This window comes from Mastacembelus armatus, chromosome 4, assembly GCF_900324485.2.
Source record: "Mastacembelus armatus chromosome 4, fMasArm1.2, whole genome shotgun sequence".
Classification (NCBI taxonomy): domain Eukaryota; kingdom Metazoa; phylum Chordata; class Actinopteri; order Synbranchiformes; family Mastacembelidae; genus Mastacembelus; species Mastacembelus armatus.
The window spans coordinates 18,840,585-18,868,487 of record NC_046636.1 but is presented as its reverse complement, the minus strand read 5'-3'; the positions used below and the strand labels follow the sequence as shown (position 1 = coordinate 18,868,487).

At 40.2% G+C, this 27,903-nt stretch overlaps 1 protein-coding gene across 1 annotated transcript in view; it reads right to left on the bottom strand.

The window, feature by feature from the left end:
- Positions 1-1,260: 1,260 nt before the first annotated feature.
- Positions 1,261-27,903, bottom strand: part of kif1aa (kinesin family member 1Aa) — a 34,526-nt gene continuing 7,883 nt past the window's right edge. Inside the window, exons 3-50 of the mRNA XM_026304909.1 lie at positions 27,276-27,349; positions 26,927-27,109; positions 26,781-26,846; positions 26,512-26,690; positions 25,957-26,068; positions 25,625-25,702; positions 25,428-25,493; positions 25,326-25,343; positions 25,147-25,225; positions 24,979-25,057; positions 24,601-24,743; positions 23,811-23,849; positions 21,935-22,068; positions 21,290-21,369; positions 21,104-21,179; positions 20,354-20,433; positions 20,075-20,181; positions 19,887-19,970; positions 19,577-19,757; positions 19,252-19,324; positions 18,849-18,942; positions 17,490-17,638; positions 17,222-17,400; positions 16,848-16,985; positions 12,821-12,939; positions 12,618-12,703; positions 12,402-12,537; positions 12,007-12,166; positions 11,839-11,929; positions 11,632-11,750; positions 11,465-11,520; positions 9,690-9,798; positions 9,420-9,486; positions 9,135-9,219; positions 8,937-9,042; positions 7,190-7,216; positions 5,011-5,034; positions 4,409-4,523; positions 4,164-4,297; positions 4,020-4,081; positions 3,794-3,939; positions 3,443-3,631; positions 3,134-3,205; positions 2,903-3,024; positions 2,473-2,616; positions 2,179-2,371; positions 1,967-2,085; positions 1,261-1,867 (exon numbers count right to left, since the gene is read on the bottom strand). Of these exons, the coding sequence (XP_026160694.1) occupies positions 1,825-1,867; positions 1,967-2,085; positions 2,179-2,371; positions 2,473-2,616; positions 2,903-3,024; positions 3,134-3,205; positions 3,443-3,631; positions 3,794-3,939; positions 4,020-4,081; positions 4,164-4,297; positions 4,409-4,523; positions 5,011-5,034; positions 7,190-7,216; positions 8,937-9,042; positions 9,135-9,219; positions 9,420-9,486; positions 9,690-9,798; positions 11,465-11,520; positions 11,632-11,750; positions 11,839-11,929; positions 12,007-12,166; positions 12,402-12,537; positions 12,618-12,703; positions 12,821-12,939; positions 16,848-16,985; positions 17,222-17,400; positions 17,490-17,638; positions 18,849-18,942; positions 19,252-19,324; positions 19,577-19,757; positions 19,887-19,970; positions 20,075-20,181; positions 20,354-20,433; positions 21,104-21,179; positions 21,290-21,369; positions 21,935-22,068; positions 23,811-23,849; positions 24,601-24,743; positions 24,979-25,057; positions 25,147-25,225; positions 25,326-25,343; positions 25,428-25,493; positions 25,625-25,702; positions 25,957-26,068; positions 26,512-26,690; positions 26,781-26,846; positions 26,927-27,109; positions 27,276-27,349 (5,015 nt within the window). The 3' untranslated portion in view covers positions 1,261-1,824. The remainder of the gene's footprint in view (positions 1,868-1,966; positions 2,086-2,178; positions 2,372-2,472; positions 2,617-2,902; positions 3,025-3,133; positions 3,206-3,442; positions 3,632-3,793; positions 3,940-4,019; positions 4,082-4,163; positions 4,298-4,408; positions 4,524-5,010; positions 5,035-7,189; positions 7,217-8,936; positions 9,043-9,134; positions 9,220-9,419; positions 9,487-9,689; positions 9,799-11,464; positions 11,521-11,631; positions 11,751-11,838; positions 11,930-12,006; positions 12,167-12,401; positions 12,538-12,617; positions 12,704-12,820; positions 12,940-16,847; positions 16,986-17,221; positions 17,401-17,489; positions 17,639-18,848; positions 18,943-19,251; positions 19,325-19,576; positions 19,758-19,886; positions 19,971-20,074; positions 20,182-20,353; positions 20,434-21,103; positions 21,180-21,289; positions 21,370-21,934; positions 22,069-23,810; positions 23,850-24,600; positions 24,744-24,978; positions 25,058-25,146; positions 25,226-25,325; positions 25,344-25,427; positions 25,494-25,624; positions 25,703-25,956; positions 26,069-26,511; positions 26,691-26,780; positions 26,847-26,926; positions 27,110-27,275; positions 27,350-27,903) is intronic.

The window sequence follows — 27,903 nt, the reverse complement described above, 5'->3', positions numbered from 1 at the left end:
GGTTTAATGCTTGGAGATGTCCTAATACTGAAATGTCATCACTGTCATGGAACATGCTCTCTAGGCTGGCTGACCTGAGGCATGCTCCATCAGACTTCACACAACATCTCATAACTTGTTATATAATTACTCTGCAAACAGATTCAATTCATATTATAGCCAATTTTAAGAAAATGCCATAAGAATGGCACAATAGCATTTTTCAGTGATCAGCGGAAGGGGTTGATAAAGGAGTGCAGTTTTGCTGCTTGCACTTCAACACTGTCAACAACATTGATTTGTATTTTTCATCTGAAACACAGAAGACTTTTGTATGAGTGAAGCACACTCCATAATATCTGATATCATGCATCTGATTAGAAATCTAACCTTAGCATAAATAAAACCTGTATGAATAGGCAAGTGATGATTATGATGAAAAGCAGGACAGTGATGATGATTTGGACATTTCCAGAACAAGATTATAGCAGCATGAAAATTGTGGTTTCAAAGCAACTGGTGCAGAGGCATACTGTATAGTATGATTGAAAAGAGAGGCACTACATTTAATCAATATACATATCATTCAGAAAACCAGTTGTGAGGAGTTGTGAGTTGTGGCTATACTTTTTCTCATTCAAATAGGTAGCTTTGTGCAGTTTAGAGTAGATAGATCACCCTAATATTCTATACCTAACATTATACTTGTCGGATGTACTAAATGTTAGTTGGGTCAACAGTCAGGTGTAACTATCCTAAAGGGGATAGTATTATTCAAGTCATTTTCAGCACAAAGAAACTGGCCAATCATGAAGTTCTTAGCATATCAGTAGTATGAATTCCATGGGGGAAGGTTGTATTTAAATGTTAAAGGAACTCATATTAAAAAGTGCAGTGTGCAGAAATTGCACAGTACTACTATTTTAGAAATATACCTGTCTTTGTAAATAAATACATGCAGAAATAAATAATAAAGCTGTTAAATACCTAAATATATCACATTTTAAAACATAAAGTTCAGGTAGAGAATAATATGAAGTTGGGAGGATAGATGGGGTGATATTTGATTACTTAACATGGATGTAGATACCCTCAGTGCGCCTACAAATAGCTAAAATGACATGGATTTATCAAAATGCCATAAGAACGAATGAATTTTATCATATAATGCCATTCCCTTGCCAGGCTGTGTGCTAAGGTTTCTGATAAAATTGAGGAATAGGAGGCAGATTGCTCAATGTCAATTTTCATGGACAGACAAATATTTTTCAAGAGTTGCACTCCACTGTTTTTTTTTTTGTTGTGTGCATTTTCTAGTTGTACACTGTATGCAAATAAGTTTAGACATTGTACATATAGCTGTAGAGAAGAGTAAAGAAGAATCTGCATGTTTGCCTATTTACTGATGCAAATGTAGCATTGTGATCCTCACTGACATGGCAGCATTAGGTAAAAGTCACTGCATTTTTTTTATAGAATAAATGTATAAGGCTCAATGTGTCTCGGACAACAACTACAGTACATTACCATACATATGTAATCTGACATAAGAAATTGTTGCTACTTCCTCCGTTTTTTTCATTCACCCAGCTATGAATAAACTCCAGTACAGTACAGTGACAGCTTTTTGAGGTTCTTCAGACTACAAGACTCACACTGCAGCAAAAGCCTGACATTAAATGGGCGCTTTGGGTGACGAGGACACTAGTGACAAATTGAGGAAAGATGGTTGTTGCTGACGGTGGTGGTGGGACAGGGCTCAGCACAGGGGGAGGGAAAAGGACAAGGATCTATATACATTTTAGTCTTTGCGTTCATCTGCCATTAGATTTGTTCAGTCTTGTTTTACATCCTCATCGGTCCGGCTCGTCTTCTCGACAGCTTTGACCTGAGAAGCAGAAGAGAAAATGTATATATATTAAAAAATGTTTTCCATTTCCAGTCCATTTTTACTTTTACCTATGAAAGTTTTTTTTTTTTTTTTTACCGAATTGTTCCAGCAAGGAGAGGATTAAATGCATACAGCCAGTCATGCATCTCTTTGTCGTTAGTGGCTTGCAGCAATATTCCGCGATGTTCTGTACACACAGCAAATGTGTTTGGGGTCTGTCGAAAGACACAAAAAGCTTTAATACACCTCCTTTTCACTGGTAGGAGAGCAAGAAGAGGGAATTTCAGGGGGTTTGGTGAATCACCTACCTTCAGCATTGCCTGCTGGTCTTCACTGTACTCCACCTGGGCTGAGGAGAGATTGAGAATAGCTCGCTCTACCATGTCTCTTTCAGTGTTGTAGATGTAGACATATGGCCGCCGTACCACCACATAGCGCTTCACCCACCCGTTGGTATGTGGCTCCAAGAAATGTATGTAACCTTTCTTTGATACAATGGGGCTGAAAACCAGAGATCAAATGTTACCATGTGCAAAACCAAGACATTGTCTCCACAGCTCATAGTGATGACATTTTTTGTAGAGTTACTGTAGGAGACTCACCTGACTCTGATCTCTTGGATATCAGGAACAAATTTGCGGGTGCGAGGTTTGGTTTCTGAGGCTCCACTGGTGGACTTCTTGGCCTCTGCATCCTGCTGTGTGTCAGGGCTGGAGCTGACGGCACCAGAGCGAGGTGTAGGTGGCCTGTAGTACCAAAAGAAGAGGATTTTGAGCCCTAATAACAAAGCAGCTGCCTAAACCTCATGGGACCAAAGTACTTTGCAATGAGATTACTATCCTCATTTCTGCATCTTCCACTACAACTACAAGTATTTTACTTAACAAAAGGGATATGCAGGCTGCAATACACAGCATCTGGCCAATCCAGGCTGCCACACAAACATACACACACACAATAAAGGCCACAGTGGTTACCAATGATGAAAATTAATACAAATCAGTAACCATACAAGCATGTCTTTAGACTGACCTGAGTTCAGTGTTACCATAGCAACCCTCAACCAATGAAGGACACGTTGAGGAGGGTGTGATTGTGTTCAGAGCAGAGATCGAAGTGGAGTCTCTTAGTGTTGTGACAGACATCTCTGAGATCTGTAACATGCACAAACACAGTGATCGTTTAACTGTGAAGAAACAATTGACAGACATTCCTCAGATTTTCCTCACATACATGTTTAAATGACATCCTTTAAAATACTACCTTGCTTTCACTGGCGCTGATACACACATGGCTGTATTCCCTATTGAAGGAATGAGTGAGCAGCCGCAGGCACTGTGTGAGAAGGACAGAGAACTTAATGAAGATGGACAAATATGACAGAAAAGCATATCTGTGACATCATAAAATATGTAAGCACTCTATATGACTGTTTAGCATCTGACATAAATGCATGTTAATGCACATTTCCATTTGTCATGACAGAGATCAAAACACTGGATGAACTCTTCTAACAAAACATTTGTTAAATTAAAAAAAAAAATTGATATTGACAAAGTAATGATGACTGACCTTGGCTGCAAGCTCCTTCTGTCGCTCAGTGGTGATTTCAGAGCTGGAGCTGACTTCCTGGTCTACCTCAGGGGGCTGAGGAGACTCGCTCAGCTCCTCAGTGACACATGACTGCAGGAACTCTTGGCCCATTAGCAAGGTAGACTCCAGTTTCTCTCTCAACAAGAGGTAGTGTTTGGTCTTCTCCACCTGATGGAATGGGAGCAAAGATTCCAGTCATTGCTTAAAATATGACAGAGTCAAGTAAATAACCAGTATCACATATATTTAGGTTATTGTTAAAATAACGTAATTAGTATAATGAGTAATAACTTAATAAGCTATAAAATACATATAACATATGCCCCTCACATCTTGAAGTAGGCTGAGTTTCTCCAGCTCCCACTGGTGGTCCAGAATGAGGCTGTCACTACGAGGTCTCCACCCAGCCAGGTTCTCCTCCCCACGGACGTAGGCCACTGAGGTGTCCAGCACCCGCCTGCGTCTCCTCTGCATACCTGGGTAGGGACAGGTGCACAATTAGAAATGTTGCAGAATTAAGATTAATGCATACTGTTAACTTGGTCTTGAGTCTTGCCTGGACTTCCAGCATCTGCCAGGTGACATAAGGTGACTTCATAGACTCCAGTTACACGGTTTCTAAAAAAACAGAGCTTTGTTAGCAGAAGCTGTATGAAAAATGCAACAAGATGATTTTCATCATTTGGAATGTCAAACTCACCCATCTGCTGCTCTCAGGTTTCCAGTACCAAAAAGGTTGCGAATAGAGCGGGAGGCTGAGAGTTTTGTGTCCCGAGAGTAAAACACCATGTAGATATCTTTGGTTATGACTGCAGGCTGGGTGCAGTTTTCCATCTGCAATTAATAAAGCATTTTCTGACATTATTCCTCCAAAATAACCTGCACATCACCTTTGATACTGTAGGAGTTATTTCTGATTCTTAAATGCAAGCACTTGTACAGTACCTCCACATATGCCGACAGAGTCATGTAGATCTTCTCCCCATATGGAGTCACGCGGTTTAGTAGCAGAGAGTTGTGCATGGCGCTATCCCAAGCAGCCTCAAAGCGGTAGAAGGTCCTGAGGTGGTTTGTTAAATGAGAACCCAAGAAAATAATTCAGCACTCTAAGCATTAAATCAGAAGTCACAGCTAAACTCATGATAAAGTTTATCAACCTAACAACAGAGGTGTCAACATAAAAAACAGGACAAGTTCAAACAATGCTTCAGTAATCCAAAAATACTTCACTTACAGAAAGATGTGCACTAAAATTGCATTTGATACACTGACAATTCTGTTATGATTTGCAAAAAAAAAGAAACCAATCACAATCAAGTTACTGTTCACATTGTACAATGTTTAAACATTATTGAGAAGATTCAAATTCTTAAAAAATATGCTAAAAAAATGCTAAGTCTTTTTGCATGCAACAGGCTGAGATGATGTTCTGCCATGTACAAAGCACCAAAAAAAGCAAAGAGAGCTGAGATGACTGTTGGTACAGATAAAAGGGGAGGGGGGATGAGAGACAGCCAGATGAAATGAGGGACAGGGCAGTGAAATACCTATGGTCAACTCCCAAGGAAATGCTGTGAGAAAGAAGAAATCAGCAAAAGAATAGAAAGTGAGAGTCAGGAAGTATAATATGGTAGTGCCCTTGTGTGGCTAGGATGGTGTTTGTCTTTTTCATACTGTTATCTCATTGTGTAAACACTACTGTGGATAGTGCTGCTCACTCATAACAGTGGAGAAATCCTGTGCAAGGTGCGGACTGACTTGACGCAATCTCTACCATTGGAGAGGTCAAATAACACACAACTATTGCTCCAGTAAAACAATACTGCTCTCTGATTTACTCCATACATTAACATACACATTTTTCTCCATTTTCTATTTCATAATCACACAAAGCCGTTATTCTTCTGGCCTGCAGCCTGGTACTGCTTTAAATCTAAAAAAGATAATCCAAGCAAGAACTGTAACTGTAAAAGAAACCCAGTGTTTCTGTAAGCCATAAAAACAGCCTGAATGGACTCTTCATGAGGTTCAGATGTGGGGCCCAACTGGCCTTGGACTGCAGTGACCTTGTGGGAAAGTGAACAATGCAACATCCAGAAAAAAGCAAACAGCCTGTAATAGAACTGCCTGCTGCTCAGTGAGAGTTATGCAGTCATGGTATAGAAATGTCTTGGTTTTTAAGTAAATAGCAAGTGCACACACACACACACACACACACACACACACACACACACACACACACACACACACACACAGACACTTGTATTTCTGTCTTTGTGACAACACTTATAGCCAGCACAACTAAATGTATAACTTCAAACCTAACCCTAGCCGAATTCTAATCTTAACCAAGTCTCAAAAAAGTCTGAAAAAGTGAGGACTGGACAAAATGTCCTCACTCCGATTGATTTATGCTCAAAACGGTCACCACAAAAATAGAAGCACAAGTACTCACACGCACACGCATCACAAATGCACACATGCACTGCTTTCCCAGTAGTAGAAAACTGTTCACTTATACTATAAGGAAGCAATTTCCTCTTCACACTACACCAACATGTACTTCTCTACATTTTACTACCTACTAAAAATGCAAGAGCCAGGACTGAAGTCATGCTGCTGGCGTAACATGTGAGGAACCATTTGTTTCTGATGTTTGGCAAAGTTTCAGTGAGGTACATGCAGGTTTAAAAATATTCACAACATTGCAGCAATTTTGGGCAAAACGCTACTGGTGAAGTAATGGTTCCCTGGATTACATTTTAATAGCTGCATTTGAATATGGTGCCAAAAACGATACTGTAAGTATGATGTGATCCATATTACAGAGCTTGAGTAATAGCAAATGACTGGTGTTCCTGTTAATATTCTGTAGCTGTGATGGGAATCACTCTGTCACTTGGGATTAGAAGCAACAAATAAAACCATATCCATGGATTCAAAATATTGCTTCAGCAATATGAAAACAATAAAACAGAGTGGAGTGAGGAAAAGTGTTTTTCCGAATTTTACGAATCTCTGGCTAAGGATGCAACTCTTCTTGCAACCCTTGTTTTAACAGCGTTGTAATAATGGATCACTACCACCCTCTACTGGCAAACAGTACTAATGCTAAACTCTATCCATCAATGGTGTTCATGTGGATGTGACTTTGCTGCCTTTAAAAGGGAATCTGTGAATAAATTAATATCTTTTAATAATCAGAAGGATTAGGAAAAAGTTAAAAGATACTTCTTAAAAATGTGGGCAACATTTTTAAAACCTTTGTTTCTGTCCAAAAAAAATGACTGTGAGAGTGACCAAATGTTGGCTGTATACTTCCTAAAGTCAACCTTTCAAAGATTGTTTTGCAGCAACTGCTGAAGTGGAAAGAGAAAGTGTGATACTGGCCCCACGACACCTCCAGCAGAAACACAGCCAAGGACAGTCCACGTGAAGTGAAGCGAGCCATGCAGACCCTGTCCATCATAACCCGCAGCCTGATAACAGCTCAAACACACACCCAGCACAGCAACAGAACCAGGGACATGCAGAACCACTTCCCTCACTTGTCATGAAAGGGAAAAAAAGGAGGAACAGATGAATTGCTGACAGTAATGACAGAGTAGAAGAGAGGGAAATAAAATCACTTGAGAACTAGAAATGACAGGGCGCAGAGGACAAAGTTACAAAGGATGAGGTGTTTGTGGAACTTAAGAGGATGAGAAGAGAGGCAAAATAATATACCTAGGCATGTCCGAATCAAGAAACTGTCTGCAAAAGCAAAAAACAACATTCCATTAGTGGACTGGAGGGAGAAAAATGTTAGCATCCATTGATACCTTAGTGTTAGTATTGGCCAGACAGAGCAGAGACCACACGGGATCACAGCCTGACCTGGTGCTGAGCCCTTTAAACCCAATTCTTAAAAAGATAATTTTTGTGTTGTATTGATGGGTGCAGCACCATCAGTCAAAGAAAGGCTGGTCGGGGAGACAACTGGGCAGTGCAGCTTGGAGCGTTTGGTTGCTTTAGACCGAAACTCAGTAAACCCAGGTTTGGATGATCATGTTGGTATTGATATGTTTTCAGGAGTATGGTTGGGAAAGCAAAGGGTTTAAGCAAAAGCCAAACACAGGATCACAAATGCATTAACAACAAATTTCTTTTAGAAAATAAATAGTTTTAAAATGACACATATTTAGCTTGAATGACATAATCATTGTGACTAAAGGACATTAACTTAAAACCTAACTGATATTTGTCCATGTAACAGTAAGACATTATCTCTGATACATTATACCACTAAAGAGTTATTGTGCCACCATGCAGTGGTGATGCTAATTGTAAGTGATCATGGATGTTAAAAGACAACCCAGTGAACAAAAGTGGTTATTGGTTATTGTGTCTACTGATAACTACTGTATTTCTTGAATAAATAAGTTTTCCACAATGTAAAGAAATCTAGCACCTCCTACTGGAGGTCATAGTTTGAAAGAGCTATATAATTTTTTACTAATTCTTGTCCTATGGTGAATTTTATGATGTTAGTAACACTAAAACACAGTGTGATATTAGCAATGACATTGGTCTAATGGTTGTTTCCAGTGAAATGTTGTCCAATTATGCCCAATGCATGACATCATACTGATTCCAAATGTTTAAGATGTCTTAGTGAGTTTGTATTACTGTACTTTTGTGACACATGCTTCTGAATAAGATAGAAGGACTTTTTTTTTTTCACACTGAGGTGCTACATGACTAATTTGTTCTGGTTAAACAGAAGTGGTGGAGTAAAATGAGTCCAAAAGCTGGTCAGGTTTTGTTAGTATATCTAATCATGGTTGAGAAATGAGATGGTTAGAGGTAAGAAGGTTAACAAAGTGAGATGCAACATGTACATGGAATGATGACAATCAAACAACGAGAGCACAGATTACCACCAAGGAGGGTCGCATAGCCAGCATGGTTGAGAATTTATAACTACTGATGTGGCAGATACGGGCTTACAAAGCTCCTCTTAAATAAATCAAAGGAAATTAGTTTCTTATTGCTCATCGTCACTCTGGATTGACCTCCTGACGTTACAGAGTGAAAACTGCAATATATTCATGCATGCAGTAAAAAAGATAACAGTGCAGATGAACTTGCTGAGGTTTGTTATGTCATTCAGGTAATGCATCGTCCACCATGCTTTCTTTTCCAACTAGTAAAGCTAGTTCACTATGCCATGCATTTGCAATGTGTCGTGTTCCAGGAGTTGTCACAGAATTTATAAATCAAGGTCCTCACATAAGACTGACATAAGAATCAGAACCATGTGGTGGTTTCCAAGTTCAGCCAAGCTACCACAATTGTAGAATAAATGTATTTGTAGCCATTGGACATTTTCATTTTCAAGCTAACAGAACATACAAAAGATACATTTACCCACTGTTGTTCTTTTTTTTTTTTTTACAGAGATCTGGAAAAGTAATGGTTCACCAGTGCATACCTGTCATCCTGCATGGGCCTGACATACCCAGCAGACAAGATGTTGAGAGAGAGAATATTGGGGTCAATGATGGTGTCGTCAGCTTCAGGGGTGTTGCGGAGACGTCCTGGGAGAGGACAGGTTCCTTAGTAACAGCTCATACATGCTGTTGGTGAAATGCTTGGTTTTCAGGGTAAAAACCCCTGGAACCAAACTTACCCACAACAAGCTCACGGACTTCCTTCCATTCTATGTCACTTCCTGATTCATGTACAATAGTAACAGTGATTCTCCTCTGGAGGCCCTGTAAAGGTGAAGAAAACCCAGATAGCAAAGGAAGAAAAAGATGTGGTCATGTTCAAATATCTGCTCATAGAGTGTCCAGGATGTACCCCGCCGCTCGCCCACTGTCAGCTTGTAAGCGACTCTGGCGCCCCCACCACTCTTTACAGTATAATCAGTACAGATAATAGATGGATAGATGGAAATGTGTGACTGACATACTTGGTGCAGTAGGAATGTGCCATGGCAAGGCATTCCTCCTCTGTGGTCCACCACTGCAGGGATGTAGCTGGAAAGACACAGATGAAAATGAGCTTGAGTCAATTTATAAGACAAGAAAGATTTCTGTGGTCCTAAATTTCCAATAATTATCATACTTGTGTATTAAGCATTTAATCTCATAGAAAGTCGTGCAAATTATTTAAAGAATCTCCTGAGGGAAAATAAACCTCAGCACTACATGTTTTGCATGGAGTAACAGAGGACACTCACTCTCCATTGGCCTCTAGCTCGCAGATCTCAAAGAACACCATGAGATCATATTTACAGTGGCAGGGTCCTGCCTGCGGGCGGGTCATGGCTGTCAGTTTGGTGGCAGGTACTGCATTGGAAAAGGAGACCAGGAACGTTATAAAGGAAGATAGTTTGAAAATACCACTAACCCTACAAAGGAAAGAGAAAGGGAAGAAAAAAAGGAATCAGTGGTGCATGGAAAGAGAGGAACCATTCAGTCCTGAGCAAGGATACTCTTTCCTTCAGCAGCTTTATAAGCAAACCTTATAGAAAAAAAGAGCTCTAAACGTTTTTACACAAGTCTTTCTTTATGCTGTTAGCTTGTGTATCTATAATCCTGCTACACTTTGATTCTCACTAAATCAAACCATCCTCTGCATGAAGAAAAGCACATGCACAAACTCCTTAAATACTATTCTCCTTCAAAAGTATCTAATTTTTGTTTTTGTCATTATCCTTCTTTCCTAGAAATTATTTTCTGATTATGAACTCACTGCTTCCTCCAATTTAAGATGGTTCCCAAAGGAGTTCAGATTCAAGAGAGAATGTGCATGAAAAACAGTCACATGCAACCCAGGGGTTGTGCCCAAGCTCAAGCAGCAATATACTCATATATAGGCTATCATAAATATGAAGTTCTATGTAGCATGTTATGTTTATAGTATGTAGTATGTTTTACTGTATGTACTTCTGTACATCCATTTGCACATTGCACAAATGATGTATACAAAATTGCTTAAGAACTGTAATTTATGTGTATTTCAAATAGCTCTTTATCAGTTTCTAACTCTTTAAATTTTCAGGATCAATCAGCTTTTATGTAATATAAAAAATATACAATATAATGCACAATATAAGTACATTTACATCTGAGAGAGTATTATACTCAGTACTACTGTACAGAAAGGCTCTGTGATCCAGTTCAAAAGGAGCTCGTAGAGGGAACTGCAGGGAGAATCCACCACGCACCGCAGGTCAACAGTAAACACACAATACACCAGAGATCCAATCCAACTGAATCCTCACACAAAAAACATCCCTTTTTATATTAACACCTCACTCTTAAAACTGGAACAGCTTTTTTTTTTTTTTTATTATAGGCTATATCAGAAAGATTATAGGCTATATCAGAAAGATTTGACACATGATAAATGTTGGATCTTTTTGTGATACTGTAGTTCCCCATCTGCAGAAAGGTAATAGTGTCAGTTACAGAACCAGGAAGTGACTGTACTGTTGACACCTAAAAGTATAAAATGTCCTCTTTGAAACAGTGGTTCATCAGTTAACTGTAATTTGGCCTAACAGTGTTTGGCTTTGCTGTTCCTTTGCTGTACCAAGATAAACACTTGAAATAAAAAAAGATGTTCAGTTATAGGATTCTCTTGGATTTGACATCAATAACCAACCCGGCTTCTGAGCTTTAATAACTGAACAGATAGAGGTGGGTGGAGCTGGCAATTGAGCTTGCTCGTTTGCTTCCAGTAGGAAAGAAGCAGCCAAGCCAGCAGCAGACAGAGCGTGGCCTGACAGTGAGTCCACCAGCGCCCCACTGAACACATCTGGGACCAGGTATCGAATCAGGTCCAGCGATTTCTCCCGGTCCGGAGAGTCATCGGAATCCACTGCTCACACCCAACAACATGAAGCTAAGATGACATGACTGGCAGGCAGAACAGTACCAAGACTTTGCAACATACATAAAAGGTGCAACTCAAGAAAGGAAACTCCTGTTTGGAGTTTATTTACTGTACCTGGTTTGGATAGGGGCATCACTCGTGGGAACTGTCTTCTGCAAGGACGTAGTGGACTGGTTATGAAAATAGCATCACAAAATGATGTGTCAGTGTAAAAACAACAAAACACATATCTTTGTCTCTGCACTTCTATTTGCTTTCTTTTTAAACCTTTATCACAGTACCTGATGACATCTTTACAGAGAGGAAGAAAAGGCTGTTTCTGGTAGTGTCCAAACACCTCAAACACAATTGGCTGAGTTTTGATGTAGTCAACAAAGGACTTTGTAACTTCAACAGCAATCTATAGGAAAAACACAGTGGTGTTTACTTGGCCTTTTAAACTTTTCCACTTTATATCATTATTCAGGACCTGTGCTGATGCTTCTTACATTCTGCACATGGTAGAAGCCAAGAGGAGGGCCACGGCCTGTGTTTTTTAGGGGTTCAGTGGAGAACGCCTCATCATGGCGGTGGATGAAACTGCAATCAAACATAGCATTATGACTAATCTTGAAAATTATAGGAGCAGTTACATGAAAATTTTAATGAATGCTTACTTGAACTGGCAGAAGATGTCTGCATATTCTGCAGAGATGCTGGATGCCTGCAGGACAGTCACCCTGAAGGTAAAAACATTCCCAATTCTGAGGTGCTCCAGAGCATCTAATGGGCCATCCAGAGTGGCCTTCAGCGGATTCTCCAGCTCATCTGAACCAGCTGAACACAAAGAAAAAAATCACAGGTAGCTAGTCAGGTTGAGCTAATTTTCAGTACACTCAGCTGTGTAACACCATTAACCATGGATGGATGAGGTTTGGCAAGGATTTGGGCCTTGGACTGTATCCAAACCCTTTCTTTGGACTAATGTCAGCCCACAGAGCCATTATGAGTCTTTGAGTCTGCCAGGTGTCTAGCAACTAGATGTGTCCATTCACACATAAAATACAATTACCTGCACATGTGTTGTTGTTGACCTCGTCAGCTGAGGGTCCCATTTCTGTGTTCTGCCCCTCCCCCTCCACAATACGAAGCTCCTCTTGGGAAATCCCTGACCGGGACAGTCCAACAGAGCAGGACTCTGACTGGAACTAAATGCAAGGGGCAAAACCAACTCTGAACAAACAGTTTGCAGACAAGTCTTGTATATAGTACATATGATTTTCAATACCTTTTCATATTGCTGATCCTCAAATGATATTTTGGCAGTGCCCGACTGCCTCACTCCTGAGCCGTAGTCGGGAGCTTCCTCATCAGCTGGAGGGAAACACAAAGCACCTTCACTTCACTCCCGCAAGAAGTCAAACACAACCTGTCCTTTCAATACCTTTATACCTTTTATCTCAACAGTGAGGCGAAGGACCCGAGCCTTACCTGATATGGCCTGCACTGCCACACGAAGGAAGCCCTTGACTTCTCCCTTCTCACTGACAATGGCCACACGATGGACAAGAGGAACCGGGTACAGTAGGTTACTGAGATATACAAAAGCCCTGCATAGGAAAGCAGAAAGAGAAGAGAGCAACAATAAAGGATTAAACATAACCAAGCTAAGGGTATGTGTCACACTTGATAAAGTTCACTGGACTGGACAACTGAACACAGAGCTGCAAAGCAACCAAACAGAAGCTGGGACTGCTCTTGCGATGGCCATGGCTACCCTTTACTATCGCTTCTTAGGGGCTTTCCCTCACCATTTAGAAATGATTATCTTATCAGGAAAATTGAGGGTTGCATGCAGTATTCAAAACATTTGTGCTTTACTAAATAAAGCTTGGTGAGGCTAAGGAGCATGTGTGTAAGGGTCAATTTTGAAATCTTCAAAGGATTTCTAAATATTAGAAACCAACTCAATACTCAGCTGGAGAGCAGATGTTTTCCTCATCCTCAGAAAATGTTTCCTTATACTGCCTCAATATATTCTCCTGCACTAATGTGCATCTTGAATGTACCACTTCACTAAATATCAAATGTATAGAGCCAAAATGAATACTTGAGGCATTAGATATTTAGATTTGTCGCTTGTTGTGACAATGTGGGAACAACTGCACTGCTAATGTTTCTCTGTCTTGATTATACAATCTCTAGCTTTTAACTATAATACATAATCTTGCAGTCAAAGACCGGGTTTTCCATGAGCCAGTAGGGGTAGACATTTAAGGGTGGAGTGTAAAAAAGGCAGAGGCTTATGACAAGATTGGTGAGGTGCAAATAAGGCATGCTCAGGACAAAAAAAGTGAACAAAAATGCTTTCAACTTCTCGACTCAAAAGAATTAAAAGCAAATGCAACAGAAATCATCATACGAAACATGGCTCAGCTTGAATAAAAACTGCCAACAGCTTGATATATATTGTAAGCTACACCAAAAACGAATGACATCAGAAATCAAAGTGCATCTCCTCAGTTGAAGTGCTAATTTGTGCAAAAGAGGGGCACTAGTTCATCATCAGACATATTCAAATAAAAATTGAAAAAAAAAAAGGTCAAAATGAAAAGACTTGTGCTCTGGCATGCCTAAAAGAGACAGCCGCAGTAGAAACCAGCTCTTTCATCTTGAGATGTTGAGTCTTCTTTAAAACTCCACTTTGCTATTTCACATGAATCATTTTCTGACTGTTTCCTACTTGTTCAGGTTTCACAGCAGGATGAAAACATTTTGCTGTGGGTTCCTGTGTTATGTAAAGCAGATGTCAATATACTCCATGAAACCTGTCAGTGCTTTGGCAAGTGAATGCTCCTATTTAAAAGCCACTACTTATACATTTAGCCACACATAAGCAGGACACACACCTCAAGCAGCCCTTGAGCATCAACACTGCTTTGATTTTCATGTTAACAAGTGGTATGAATTGACCCACCCTTGGTAAGTAGAACTGGATTATGAAGTATTTAGTCTATCTCAGTGTGTAAAAATAAATAGTTAGCAAAAAATAAACAAAAACAAGCATCTAATTTGATGAGATTAAACAAAGAAAGCAAAAGATAAACCTTAAAGCCCAGAAATGTCTACTCCAGTGTCCACTCAGTAACATATTCATGAAAAAAAATCTGTGTAGTGGTTTGATATTTGAGAACATTTGTGTCTCAAACATTTGAGACAAGGTGACAATGGCAACAGAGACGGGAAATAGAAAATAAAGTGGATAGTTTGACTTGGAATACTAAGCAAGAAGCAGGTTTTTAAGATGAAAGGAATAAAAATATCAAATCTCCACTGAAGCTATCAAACTGAAACGCCCCTGACTCCATGTTGACATTACAACTACAGCGGACAAATCGCAACTGAACAATACAGTGACAAATGACTGTAAACCAAAAACGAGGTTAATTTAGACCAAAAATCTGTTATCTATGTAAGAAAAGAAAAGAGACTCCTGTTCTGAGTTTATGTACTCATGCACACACAATCCAGTAACTTTTGAGTACTTTCTGAAAACATACTCTTTTACTGTATCTGTATTGTGTATTGCATTTTCAAAAATATCTGTGCTGATATCTGTTGAGGGGAAACAGACCCTGCGTCTCAGCGTGAAAGAGCTAGTTTCCTCCACCAGCATGCTCCCGAAACCTCACCAACCTTCCCACTACACTGAATAATGGTGAGCGGTCGTAAAAGGGATCCTGGCCTTCGCTGGAGCCTCGGCAGAGCTCTCCCTCATCATCATCATCATCATCATCATCATCATCATCATCATCATCATCCTCTCCCCCGAGCTCCGAGCACGGGTCGTCCAAAAAGATATCATCGTCCAGGTCCTCCAACTCCTCCAACTCCTCCTCCCCTCGACCGTCCCGCTGTGAGTCAGCCAGCTCAGTCATTTCAGAGTTGGAGAGAGTCGGGGATGGGGTAGGGTCACTCATGCGCTCGCTCATGCATGTGTTGAAAATGGGATTTCTGGTGCAGCCAGAGACATGGGAACTAGGTTAGTACAGTTAGAAGGAAAGCACACACTTGTTCAAACAAGAGGTTCGGTAGAGGACCATATGGAGTGGACCAGTGGAGAAAACCTACATCCGCCTGAGCTAAAAACCACTCTTGCTGACTGATTTAGTGGATAGCATATAGTGGAGACAGAGAGGACAGACGGGAATGTTCAAGCAAGCTACAAAGGTATTTAACTGCATATACCAAGAGAGCATATGCTGTATTAAAGCATGCCACAACATGAGCATGACAATTTACCGTTAAGACATGTACAGAAATATGAAGACCGTAGCACAGATTCATTTGCCAGTTACTTCCAGGTATTGCTGCAGCCAATTATACTTAGCCTAAGGTTGTGTGACTGTATATATAACAACAACCTTTTAAGTACATTTGTGAGTCCCCATTAATTTTAACCAGTGTTGGCTGCAAGTGTTAAGCCTTTTGTAAAATCAGCAGTGCTCTATTATGAGTGTACTGATGTTAGTAAGCTTTAGACTCTTTGTAATACATGTTTTTGGCTTTGCATAGGTCTAAGAACAAATAAATATTATAACTAACACTACCACAGCCAATTCGGTAGAGGTGGTGCATTAGCTCCAGTTCAGTACGCTTGCCCTTATTAATCACCCACTGTAAATATAGATATTATGAATGATGTGACAATACATTTCAAGGGGACATTTTTCAGATTGCAGTCTAATCAGTTGTACGTGTCTCACAGAAACTAAATGACACTGAAGGCTTAATATGGTAATTATTATGTAACATGGGCATGTGACTGTGTAGGACCCATCTGCAAAAAGAGAGAGAGAGAGAGTTTGGCAGAGAGACTGGGAGGCTGCATGCCAACATGGGAAAGAAAAGACACAGCAGGCTTTGAGTAGGAGGACTGAAGAAATGTCATTCTCAAACATTTCACAGCTTCTTTTCTTCTTCCCAATAAAAAGGACATGCCTGGCGTCAATGAACACAATTGTGCTGAAGCTACAAAATCCAGGGTCAGCACAAATATTTTTACAGTGGCTTCAGAAAAAAAAGACATTTAAAGCTCACAAAAAGTGGTAATATACTGAATTAAACCTTATCAGTTAACAGAAGCAGTTGTAACAAAGATGTGTTCGTTTATTCAATTTAAAATTCTACGTGTTCAAATGTCTGTGTGGTTGCCGTACAGTATGTTTATTGATAAAAGATGCCCAGTAAGTCCTTCATACATCTAAACTGTCACATTAGTTGAAACAGAGGTTTGATGCTGCACTCACAGCACAGACTGGGAACACCAGACGACAATACAGTATGTAGTGACATAATGAAGTGGGCTGCAGACTGCAGTACTTCATGCCAGTGTCTCTGGCATCAGCTGACCACACGCACAATATGTGGAAATTCAACAGTCAAAAGATTCCCATAATCCTGAAGGGAGAGGAAGGCTTTTGTTTACTGTTTAGGGCCAGAGGTGTTAAACATTTACCTGCCAACCAGACGGAACCAGGGAAAGCGGTCGTAAAAGGGGTCGCCTCCTGTCATCACATTTTCACAGTCCTCAGAGGTATTATTGGGCACATCAGCAGCACGGTCATACATCTCTCTCATGAGATCGAGCCTCTGTCTGCAAAGAGCAGCAACATTCACAACATTAAGTCATTAATGAATGAATGAAGTAATGAATTTATGCTCTACAGCATGTTACCTGTTAAAGCTTATCTCTCTAATAGATACTGAAAATATCTCTTTTGTTTCCACAGCATATTAGTAAAGTCACAACATACATTTTTATTTACTGTAGTAAGCATCAGAATTTTAGAAACATTACAGCATATGAGGACTTGGTGCATGTTCCTGTACCTTAGCTTTTCTAATGTCCAGTAGTGAGTGGCTCCATTCTTCTGATCCTGCACCTCCACAGCCACAATGGTGCGTGGGAAGTGACGCTTCTCTCTGTCTTTGGTCGTCTCTGGGGGCACCAGATCTGGAGGCAGGGGGGAGTAGAGTGTGTCTGTCAACAGCACAAACTGGAACTGGACCTGAAGAGAGACACAAAGCATTGGCACGGTCAAAGAGCCATATTACCACATCATGCCATTGATACAATGGATTAGGTAACATGTTGGACCTTCTTCTTGAGCTCCACACTGATGGCATTGGCCTCTTTGAGGAAAATGGCATTTCCCCACAACAGATCACGGAGTGAGGTAAACTGGTAGCACCTCCACTTACGGAAGCTCCACACGGCTAGCTCTCTCTCCCTCTCTGTCCATTGCACTGTGAACAAAAGATCAGAAAGAAAAGATGGTGAGGATTTTCTTACCAACACATATACAGTGCATTCAGCAAGATTTCAGACCCGCTTCTCTTTTGTTTTGTTATGATGAAGCTTGAAACTACAGTTGTTTAAATTAATTTTTGTCTCATTAATCTACACTTAGTACCACCTAATGACAATGTGAAAACAGAATTTTACAAAGTATTGTAAATTTATTAAAAAGAAAAAACTGAAATATCACATTTACATAAGTAGCCTATTTAGACCATTTGCAACATGTGAAAAGTAGCTCAGATGCCGCCTGTTTCTGTTGATCTTTGTTGAGATGTTTCTACACCTTGATTGGAGTCCACCTCTGGTAAATTAAGCCTCACCTCAAAACACATAAAGCTGCTTGGAGTTTGCAAAAAAGCACAAGCACAAGATTCTCTGGTCTGATAAAACTAATATTGGACTGTCTGGCCTCAATTCTAAGCACCTCTCATCAGCTGCCCAATACCATCCCAACAGTGAAGCATGGTGGTGGTAGCATCCTGCTGTGGGGGTGTTTTTCAGCAGCAAGGACTGGGAGATTGGTCAGAGTTGAGGGAAAGCTGAATGGAGCAAAGTACAGAGAAATCCTCAATGAAAACCTGTTCCCCAGCGCTCTGGATCTCAGACTGGGCCGAAGGTTCACCTTCCAACACGACAACAATCGTAAGCACAGCCAAGACAACACAGGAGTGGCTTAGAAACAATTCTGTGAATGTCATAGAGTGGTCCAGCCAAAGCCCAGATTTAAACCCTGTCAAACATCTCTGGAGAGACCTGAACCTGAAAATGGCTGTCCACTGACAGTCCCCATCCAGCCTGACTGAGCTTGAGAGGATTTGCAAAGAAGAATGTCAGAAAATCCCTCAATCCAGGTGTGAAAAGCTTCTTGCATAATACCCCAAAAGACTTGAGGCTGTAATTGCTGCCAAAGGTGCTTCAATTAAGTACAAAGTAAAGGGTCTGAATACCTATGTAAATGTGATATTTCAGATTTTTCTTTTTAATAAACTTACCGACAGTCCTGTTTTCATATCATCATTATGTGATACTGAGTGTAGATTAATGTGAAAAAGATTTATTTATACAATTGAAAAAAGTGAAGGAGGGTCTGAATACTTTCTGAATGCACTGTTTGTACAGCTGTACAGTATGTTATGAATTATGATTATGAACTACCTTCTTCTTCTGGCTCCTCTTCTTCTTCTTCAGGGGCTTCTGGGTAGTAACGGTCCACTTGCTTCTGAAGCGCCTCCAGCCTGCTCTCATAATCCTACACAATTAGTTAATGAAGACCCATGTCAAACTGTCTGGTCTTAGCATTCCGCAAATTTTTTAGCAGCACAGACCAACTGAATGAATGAGTCGATTTATATGATCAGTGAAACAGAGGGAAAAAGCTCATTCAAATTGTGTATTTGATGTAAAGCATAAAAAAAATATTTTGTGAATTATTTTAATTTATGTTAGAGGTGAAGAGGATTACTGTAAAGAGGATTAACGTGATTTTAGTTAGGTCTAGTTTCCTGATTAATAGCAGCAGCACACTCAGTGGTGATGACAAAGCTGCTCATTACTGTACCAGTCTTTGTTGCTCCAGAAGGATGTTGGCCTCCTCCCTTTCTTTGCGATACTGGTCCTCCAACTCTTGCAGCCTGAATATATAAACACACAAGAACAAAAGAGGGTTAAGAGGGCTAATGCAACACCTTAAGGAAAACACTACTTTGATTTTTGCACCAGAGTCTTGAAGGTTTCTAGAACAGCATGACTTTTACTAGACAATGTACTCCAGGCTTTATAATGTGGCAGCTATAAAGGATAGGCTATTAAGGTGGTGTAAACCTGCTTACTATCTACACAGCCATTCTTAAAAAATGAAGTTGAATGCCTCAGTATTTCCGCACCTCTGTTCCATTTCCTGTTTCATGTCAATGCCCTGTTTCTCCAGCAGCTCCCTCTGGGCAAAGGCCCAGTCCACAGGCTCAACAGGTGTTTCAGCACAAGGGGTCCTCTCCCTCTCAGCCCTGGCCTGCACAGGGTGATTGAACCGGAACACATGGCTCTTCCCCAGGATGATGCGATTTCCTGTAAGGGTATTAAAAATCTGAATGTAATAAATACAAGCATATAGAGTGCAAAACATTTATGTTGCTACTAGTATCTACTTTATGCAGAATGAATGATGAAATGCAAAAATCAATAAAGCATATGGACCTGATTTGAGTACAGTTGGCTCTGTGACTCTCTTTCCATTGACATATGTCTCAGCTCCTTCACAGGGCTCTAGCACAACCGCTGCTTAGGAAGATAAAAGGACAATGTCAGACCTCATGTCCTCTCTGTCAATATTAAACTCTGATCTACACAGCTATAGCCTGTGAAGCCAGGTGAAGACTGCTCACTTTCGTCCATTGGACCAGGAGAACTAGTAAAGGTACAGTGCTCATCCTTGATGAAATGGCCACTGAGAACTATGTCCTGACGGCTACTGGCATCCACCCGACCCACCCTAAAAAACAACAAGTGACAATACGAATAAAAGTACACATCATCTGAAGACTCTTTTTTTCTTTGTGAATAATATTTCATCTCTTCTTCCTTCAAGTTATCATTATTAAAGTGTTTAATCATTTTATTTGAGTATTATGCTAATATTAAAACATAGGGTGTCAGTATCAAACCTGGTGATCCCATCTTTAATGTAGTACAGCAAGCACTCAGACATCAGAGGATCCTCGTTGAGGTTTACCAAATGAGGCGTCTGACACAGAACATGGAAAAATTTATTGACCATAAAAATAGCAATATAAAAAAACATTTATTATCCATATGTTATTTATGATATAACATATGCATACTGTGCACATCAGTGAGCCGAAAAGCAATCTCACCCAGTAGGAAACAACAAACAATCAGTAATAGTTAAAGTCACACAGTCAAAGTCACTCCCCACAGCTTCACAGCATGGGTGCTTCATGAAGTCTCAGTCAGATGTTATGGGGCTGCAGGCAAACAGCCATAAATCACTGAAATGGGGGCACTAACATTATCTTTCCCCCATGTTTACACCCACTGCTGCCTTCAGCAAAGCAAGGGAGTGTTTGAAAGAGTAATGAATTAGATTCAAGATAACGCTTAATGAAAAAGAGAAACCCTCGTCTGATCTGCCCTGGCATAGATCTTCTGAAGTGGGACTCAGCACTCAGACAAGGAGGCAGCTTTAAACACTTTAAACACAGCTACAAACCTCGTTGGGGGAAAATAGCCCGACTGTGTCGATAAACACAGGCTGGGGCTTTCTAGGAATACCGGAGGGCTTTGGGGTAAATAAAAAAACATTTATTGAATAACTTAAAAGCATTATTAGATAATATATTAGCTTATACAGTGTTACGTCACAAAAAGGTTTTGCAGATGCCTAATTTTCTCACCTTCTTAGGGGAAAACACACCGACTGTGCCACCATCTTCTCGCATTGCTACACCCATTTCTGCCAGCAAGGCCTCCCTGTGGAGGAATACTAATTATGTCGACCAATATTTAAAAGTTATAGATTCAGTTTAATTTCAAGAAAATAATATTAAAAATTGAATATTGTATGGTAAGGTATATCTTACCTTTCCATTCTAATTGCTTCTGTTCTCCGAAGTTTTTCTTCCCAAGTCTCATTAAGTTCAGCAATGATTTTCTCGGTTTCCTGGCATTTCAAAAGACAGTGATAATTGTATTCTATTTTTTTCCTTTTGTCTTCAAATCCCATGAAAACAGTAGTATATAGCTTTTTCTTTTGTGCCACAAGATGCACAAAAGTTATTGAAACTACATCAATAAGCTACACAGTTGTAATGAGTGACATGTTGCTTCATTAACACAAACATGGACACCCTAGTTTATATTTAGTAAATCCCACTTATGCTGTCCTGTTGCTATAAATACTCAAAAACACAAAATCCAAATGAAAAATAATCCCTAAAAAACCCCTCAGCAGAGGTCTGTCCTTACACAGAAATCTTATTGTGATTTGGCACAAGATAAATTGAACAGAATTGAATAAAATGGGCAAAAATACTACAACCTTAGACGCTTGTTTTATGGTATTCATGGGAGTTGACAAGCTGTAGTCTTTCATTACTGAGAGGGTTACAACTACAAATGTTTGGTAAATAACACTGCAGATTTAGCCGCAAAAGCTTTTGGAATATTCAGTACAGTGTTAAAGTGTGTATGCAGACTAACTGCACAGTGGGTTATTCAGTGTTCACCTTTAGCCGCTCGATGGCCTCCTCACTGCCGGGGCTGAACATGATGCGGTCGTGTAGACTGGCAATGGATCCAGCACGGCTGGACAAGGCAGAGAGAGACGGAGAGGGACTCATCCCTGTCATGGCATTGGTCACTGTGGAGAGATCATCCCTTTGATTCACAGCTTGGCCTTTATTGTTATTGTTCTTGTAATCGGATAGGTCTGTCGGGGTGGGAAGGGGCGCGGGGAAGTGTACTGGACGTAGGGTGGAGAAAATCAATAATAGGGAGTAAAGAAATAGAGAAATGCAGACAGATAAGATAGGAAAGAGAATGGAGAATAGGAAAAAGAAAACAGAAAGAACATATATGGCTTGAAAAAATCTAACTCACAGAGAGAAATTTCATCTGCTAGCATACAAGCGAGGGCAACACCAGCAGAAAGGCACGCGCAGAGGGGACCAACTTAAAAGATGCAACAAGGAGGCCATCCAGCCATGACCAACGAAAATGCAGCTATTATACAAAGACATCAAGCAGAGTGTCATATGCAAGACCATTCAATACAAGTAAAATGTCAAATATTTACTGTTTGTCTGCCATTTCAGATAGAAAATCTAGTATGACACAGGGATTCATTTGCTCAACCCCAATCAAGCCCCTCTAACAGGAAAAATAAAATTAGTCATACTATATGAAAATTACATGAAGTTTATGGTCACACGAGAAGAAACAGAATGACTCATTCGCAACAGTCATATTTCCTGCAGAGAATACTGGGACGTCAGAACTCCCAATTAAGATTATTATCTAAAAGCAGCAAGATGCATTTGATGCTCAATGAGCTTCTCTAAAATTAGCAATGTCAAATTACTGAGACAGAAATCCATTTCTCTGGCAGAGAATCAGACACAGTGGCATGTTTGTTTGTATAGCCTTGAAACAAATGTCATTGGACATTGTTTAATGATAATTATTATCTTTTCTCTTTATCACAATAGTCTGACAGCAGACCTGACTTTACATCACCCTGCCTTCTGTTCAGTGTATTATCTTGGCATTGTTGTGGCACCTTAAAGGCCTATAATAGATGCTACACAATAAAGAATATCAACCCTCCAGGTGCTGCTATGGCAACACAGAGCAATAAACTCAAAAGTGTATCACACCCATCCATCTGGACAGGCTGCTGCCCGCTAAGATGAAACACATAATATCACCTGTGCTGTGCAGTTAATGAAGTTGTGTACTACGGAAAAACAGTAAAAATTTATGGCATAAAATGAGATGACTACATCAAAGATCCAATATAATACAAGTGATTACACCCCCTCTGTGACTGAGGGCTGTATCATCATCTTATGTTTAGTGTGTGCCTTCTCATCATGGATGCCAACAGGAGATGATAGAGCCAGACAGACCCTGCCAGGGGAATGGGCCGATACATTTTCTACATCAGGGAAATTACAGACAAGGCTCAAACATCTCTCCTTATGCTACATAATCTTCCATATTGTACAGCTCTGCCTTGTTGCTTCACAACTTCACAAGGAATTAAGCTCTGTTCCACCAGTGTCACAGCCATGAAGCCATACACAGATCTCTACAGCACCATCACATGGCACACAATGTACTCCAGCCCATAAGGACCTGAAGATTACAGCCAAAATGACAAAACCTGAAAATTTACCTTAGGCCTGGACATAGTGCTATATATACTGTATAACATTAGCATTAGCTACATGTATTTTATTAGATATCCCCTAAAATATTCTGATCAATTCATCCTGAAACTGTGGTGCTGCAGAGAACACAAAAGGGTACTATTTACAGTCACAGTAAGCGCTGGTGATGCTAAGCTGCCACAAGAGCAAAAGCAAGAGTCAGAAAACACACATTTCAAACCCTGTATCTCAGCACCAGTTGCTCGATATGCTGGAAGAAGAGAAGACAGGGTGATAGAGGGAGGGAAAGAGAAAAAGAGACAGTGTAACACCTTTATATTACGACATTCATGGATTCACAAACATTCACTTATCATTTGAACACCTGAGCCTACATAAGTAAACCGGTTTGGCTCAACTGCTGTGACAGTGTGAGAGAGTAATGAAATTCTTACATATTAAACTACAAGAATGGAATCGAAAAACTGAAAGATACAAAGATACAACTTCAAACTAAATTTCACCGTAAGACACCACAAGTACTGATTGTTTAATTTTAACTCCATGCTAAAAGACAACATGACAGAACAGGCAGGGCTGATTCGCAAGTGAATGATTGCAATGCCAGGGGTAGAGACTAAAGGTGATGTTTGCTTGTGAAACACTAATGTCAGCTATCTCATCTTACTAGCACTAGAAATTAAAGCTTTTAACCCTGGGCCTTGCCCTTTGTCAATTGTGGTACAACCCCTGTCTAAAAAGAATCAGTATTTGTTCTTCATTCACATCCTAATTTGCTTTGTGTTCTGTCTGAATGCAGCTCAGAACACACACAACGTTTGTGAGTTTATGAAGAATAGAAGTGCACTGCTTGTGTGGAGAATTGTGGAGGCTGAGGTGAGGCTGATAGTGTATCATTGATAATAGAGTGCATGCAAACAAAACATTGAAACCATTAGAAGCGGTATGCAATTAAATCTGGAGACAACATTAATGGTCAAACAAATCAAATAATTCCTTACTCTCAATGATGTCACCCAGGCCCTGAGCGAACAGGAGCTCTTTCAGGCGAGACACCTCCTCCTTCAGTTCACGCACCAGTCTGTTGTTGGGATCCTCATTGATGACAGCGTTGCAGCGAATCTGTTTGGCGCGGTCTGCATACCTGTGGGTATAAGGGATGGAGCACTAAGCATGGTGGCACACGTGAGGGAGGAAATAACAAGACACAAACAGACACTCATATATATGAACAATTCCCCTGACATCACACATTTGCGAAATTCTGTAGCCAGGACTGCAGCTGCAACTCCTGAAGGCTGTTTGAAGTGTGAAACTGCTGCCAGCTTCATCAGCTACGTGGAAAGAAAAAGCTGTAGCATGAAATGTGTTGCTCTGACCTGAGTGTACTGAGGGTCTCGTCATAGTTGATGTCAGCTGGACTCAGGGCTGCTATCATCGCAGTGCGAGAATTTCCCCCTGACATAATACAGAAAAGAAGCTGATTGTCAAGAGCTAAAGGATCATGAAGAAATATAAGCCTGTGAAACAAAGCACAGTGTTCATACCCAAATTTTCTCTCAGAAGCCAAGTCAAAACTGAATCTCTGTAGGGGATGAAGCTTTCCACTTTTTTCTTCTTTTTGTTCTGAGTGTGCAATTAAAACAGAAAATGAAGATAATATTAGCTTAAGAACAACAATAGAAAAATAAATCAATAACTTCAATAACTAATATAAATAAATTACCTTATTTGGCCCAGAGTCCTAAAATGCAATGAACAGAAAAATTAACATGTATCCTATACACATAACATTCTTATTAAATAAATATGACAGTATGGTACATACCACTTCAGCCAAAGCAGAGATAACTTTCCCCAGTGTGGTTAGAGATTTGTTGATATTTGCTCCTTCCTAGGATAAAGCATGAGGCAGAGAATGATATTCACATTAGAAGCAAACACATTACTTACCTGCCCTCATACTTGTTAATGATATGGGCCAGTAAAATGTCTTTTCAGAGCTGGTTTGATGAACATTTTCACCTTAAGTCTGGTCCCTTTGGCTCCAGTAGAATCTGCCCTCTCACTCCCAGCCAAATCCACCAAACTTATTTTGCTGACCTGCAACAGAAAGCCCAACACAACACATTAGCTGACAAGAAAAAAAGCTTTTCATCTTTATTTCAGTGACAGGCTTCATTGAAAAAAAAAAACATATCTTCACAATGCTGCATTATCTTTATGACCTTCAAGCCATCATTGATTTCCAATATACAAGCAAATGTAAATTTGTTTAACCGATCAGCTTATAGATGAGCAGTGGCAGCAGATCAATGGTAAACAGGTTCACTTGGGATGTGATAAAATCCCTCTACCTTCTCAGAGGTGTTGTCAGTCTCAGCATCATGCCGTTTCTGAGTGAATATGATGTTAAAGACAGCATGCGAGCGACTGCTCGTCTCATTCATGTTGGTGGCAGCCACAGTCCTGTAGAGATGTGAAAACATTTATTGCAGTTTGTGTAGCAAGCTGTTTTAACAAGGAGGACAGATCTTTTACTATGGATAAGCAAAATGACTAGTGTTGCTATTAATATTCGAAGTGCACTAAACACAATAACTGAACATTATTAAAGGATTTTTGGGTAGAACATTAATAATTAAGTCAGCCGAATGTGTATACAACACAAAGAATCTGAGTTTGTGTATTGACATTTTTTACACAGCTGTAAATTCTTCCCTTCTCTGAAATGTCTTTGATGTATTAGCAATGTTTAATTTGTTTTAACATATTTAAACCACATTTTGTCTTTCATTTTAATTTTGTCATTCTGTAGACTGCCTGGAATTAACCAAATATGCTGGTACTAATGAGCAACCAATATTTGTACTGACAAAAGAGGTGACTAAATGGATGGACAGCTCCGTCACCTGGCCTTGTTGCCTGAGTCCATCAGGTCCTGGATGTCATTGTAGGAGGTGACAGCCAGCTTAGACAGGTCCTCCACATAAGGTCCCATCAGAGGATGTTCTCGCACGCGCAGGTTCCCCTTGTTTTTTGGGTTCAGCAAGTCTCTCACCCGTTCACAGTAGATTTCCATGTAGCTTACCTGTACCGATTCATAATATTACACAACATGTGATGAGTTCAGCTTTGCTGTGCATACTCTCCTATACAGTAGTAGGGCATCCACACTCACCTCTACAGAGTAGGACATGCTGTTGTCTGTATTGTCACTGATCTTAGTGAAAAGATCTTCACATAGCTGGAATGGGGGAAACAAAACCATTAACTCTGAAAAAATCTTAATTGTCTTGCATTTGATTTATTATCATGGTCAAGTACCAGGGGAATTATTCCTTGTTGGTCCTTGACATCCTGTTTCCCCATCATGGTGTAGGACTTGCCAGCGCCTGTCTGGCCATAAGCAAAGATGCAGACGTTGTAGCCCTCGAAGGCATGCAGCAGCATTTCCTCTCCAATGTCTTTGTATACTTGCATCTGAGAGGCATAATTGACGTCCTCGGGCTGAGCGCAGAGATCAATAATCAACCATGTAAATCTTGAAATACTTTGTAAACTTAACAAATGCAACCAAAGTGATCTACAGTAATCCAAATGTGTGTGTGTGTGTGTGTGTCTTTGTTCGGGTGTGTGACCGTCATTTGCACTGTAGAGGTGCAGAAACAGTTACCGTGGTGTGGGACCAGTAAGAGTAATCAAAGTTGAAGCTCTTATTGTCCTTGGCCTGCTTGGGGTTGATGATGGCTGAAAAACAGGACAAGGAACACAGGTCAGGAGGAGGGTGAGAGCCACCCATGTGAAACTGAATCTGAGCTGGGTCAGCATCATGTTGTTCTAACAGAGCTTGAAAGGCCTCAGTCACCTCTTCTCTCTTTACCAACAGTGCAATAGTCCATTGTACCAATAAACATGTAGGTTGTAGACTACAGTGAAATGCTGCAACACTCATTACAGAGAGACAAGGGACAACTTTGCCATCCTTGCTTCCTAGTTTCTAATTTACAGTTTGGCCTGCTGCTGCTCGTGCCACTTGAAAAGGTCAGGTTGCTAAGTACCAGGCTTCTCTAGCACATTGGCCATTTTAAGACAGCTCAGAGTTTGTCAGGCTAAACTCATCTTTTAGAAACCTAAACATGAATCGAACATCAGCTTTGATTTGAAGTTTGTTGGGATCAGTTTCCTCTCTACCACCTGTTTGTAAATCACAGGTGTCTGCTTACAATTAAAAAAAAAAAGTCACAACCACTACCAGCCATTACAACTTTATTCAAAGGAGAAAGCACCTTTTCCAATAACAG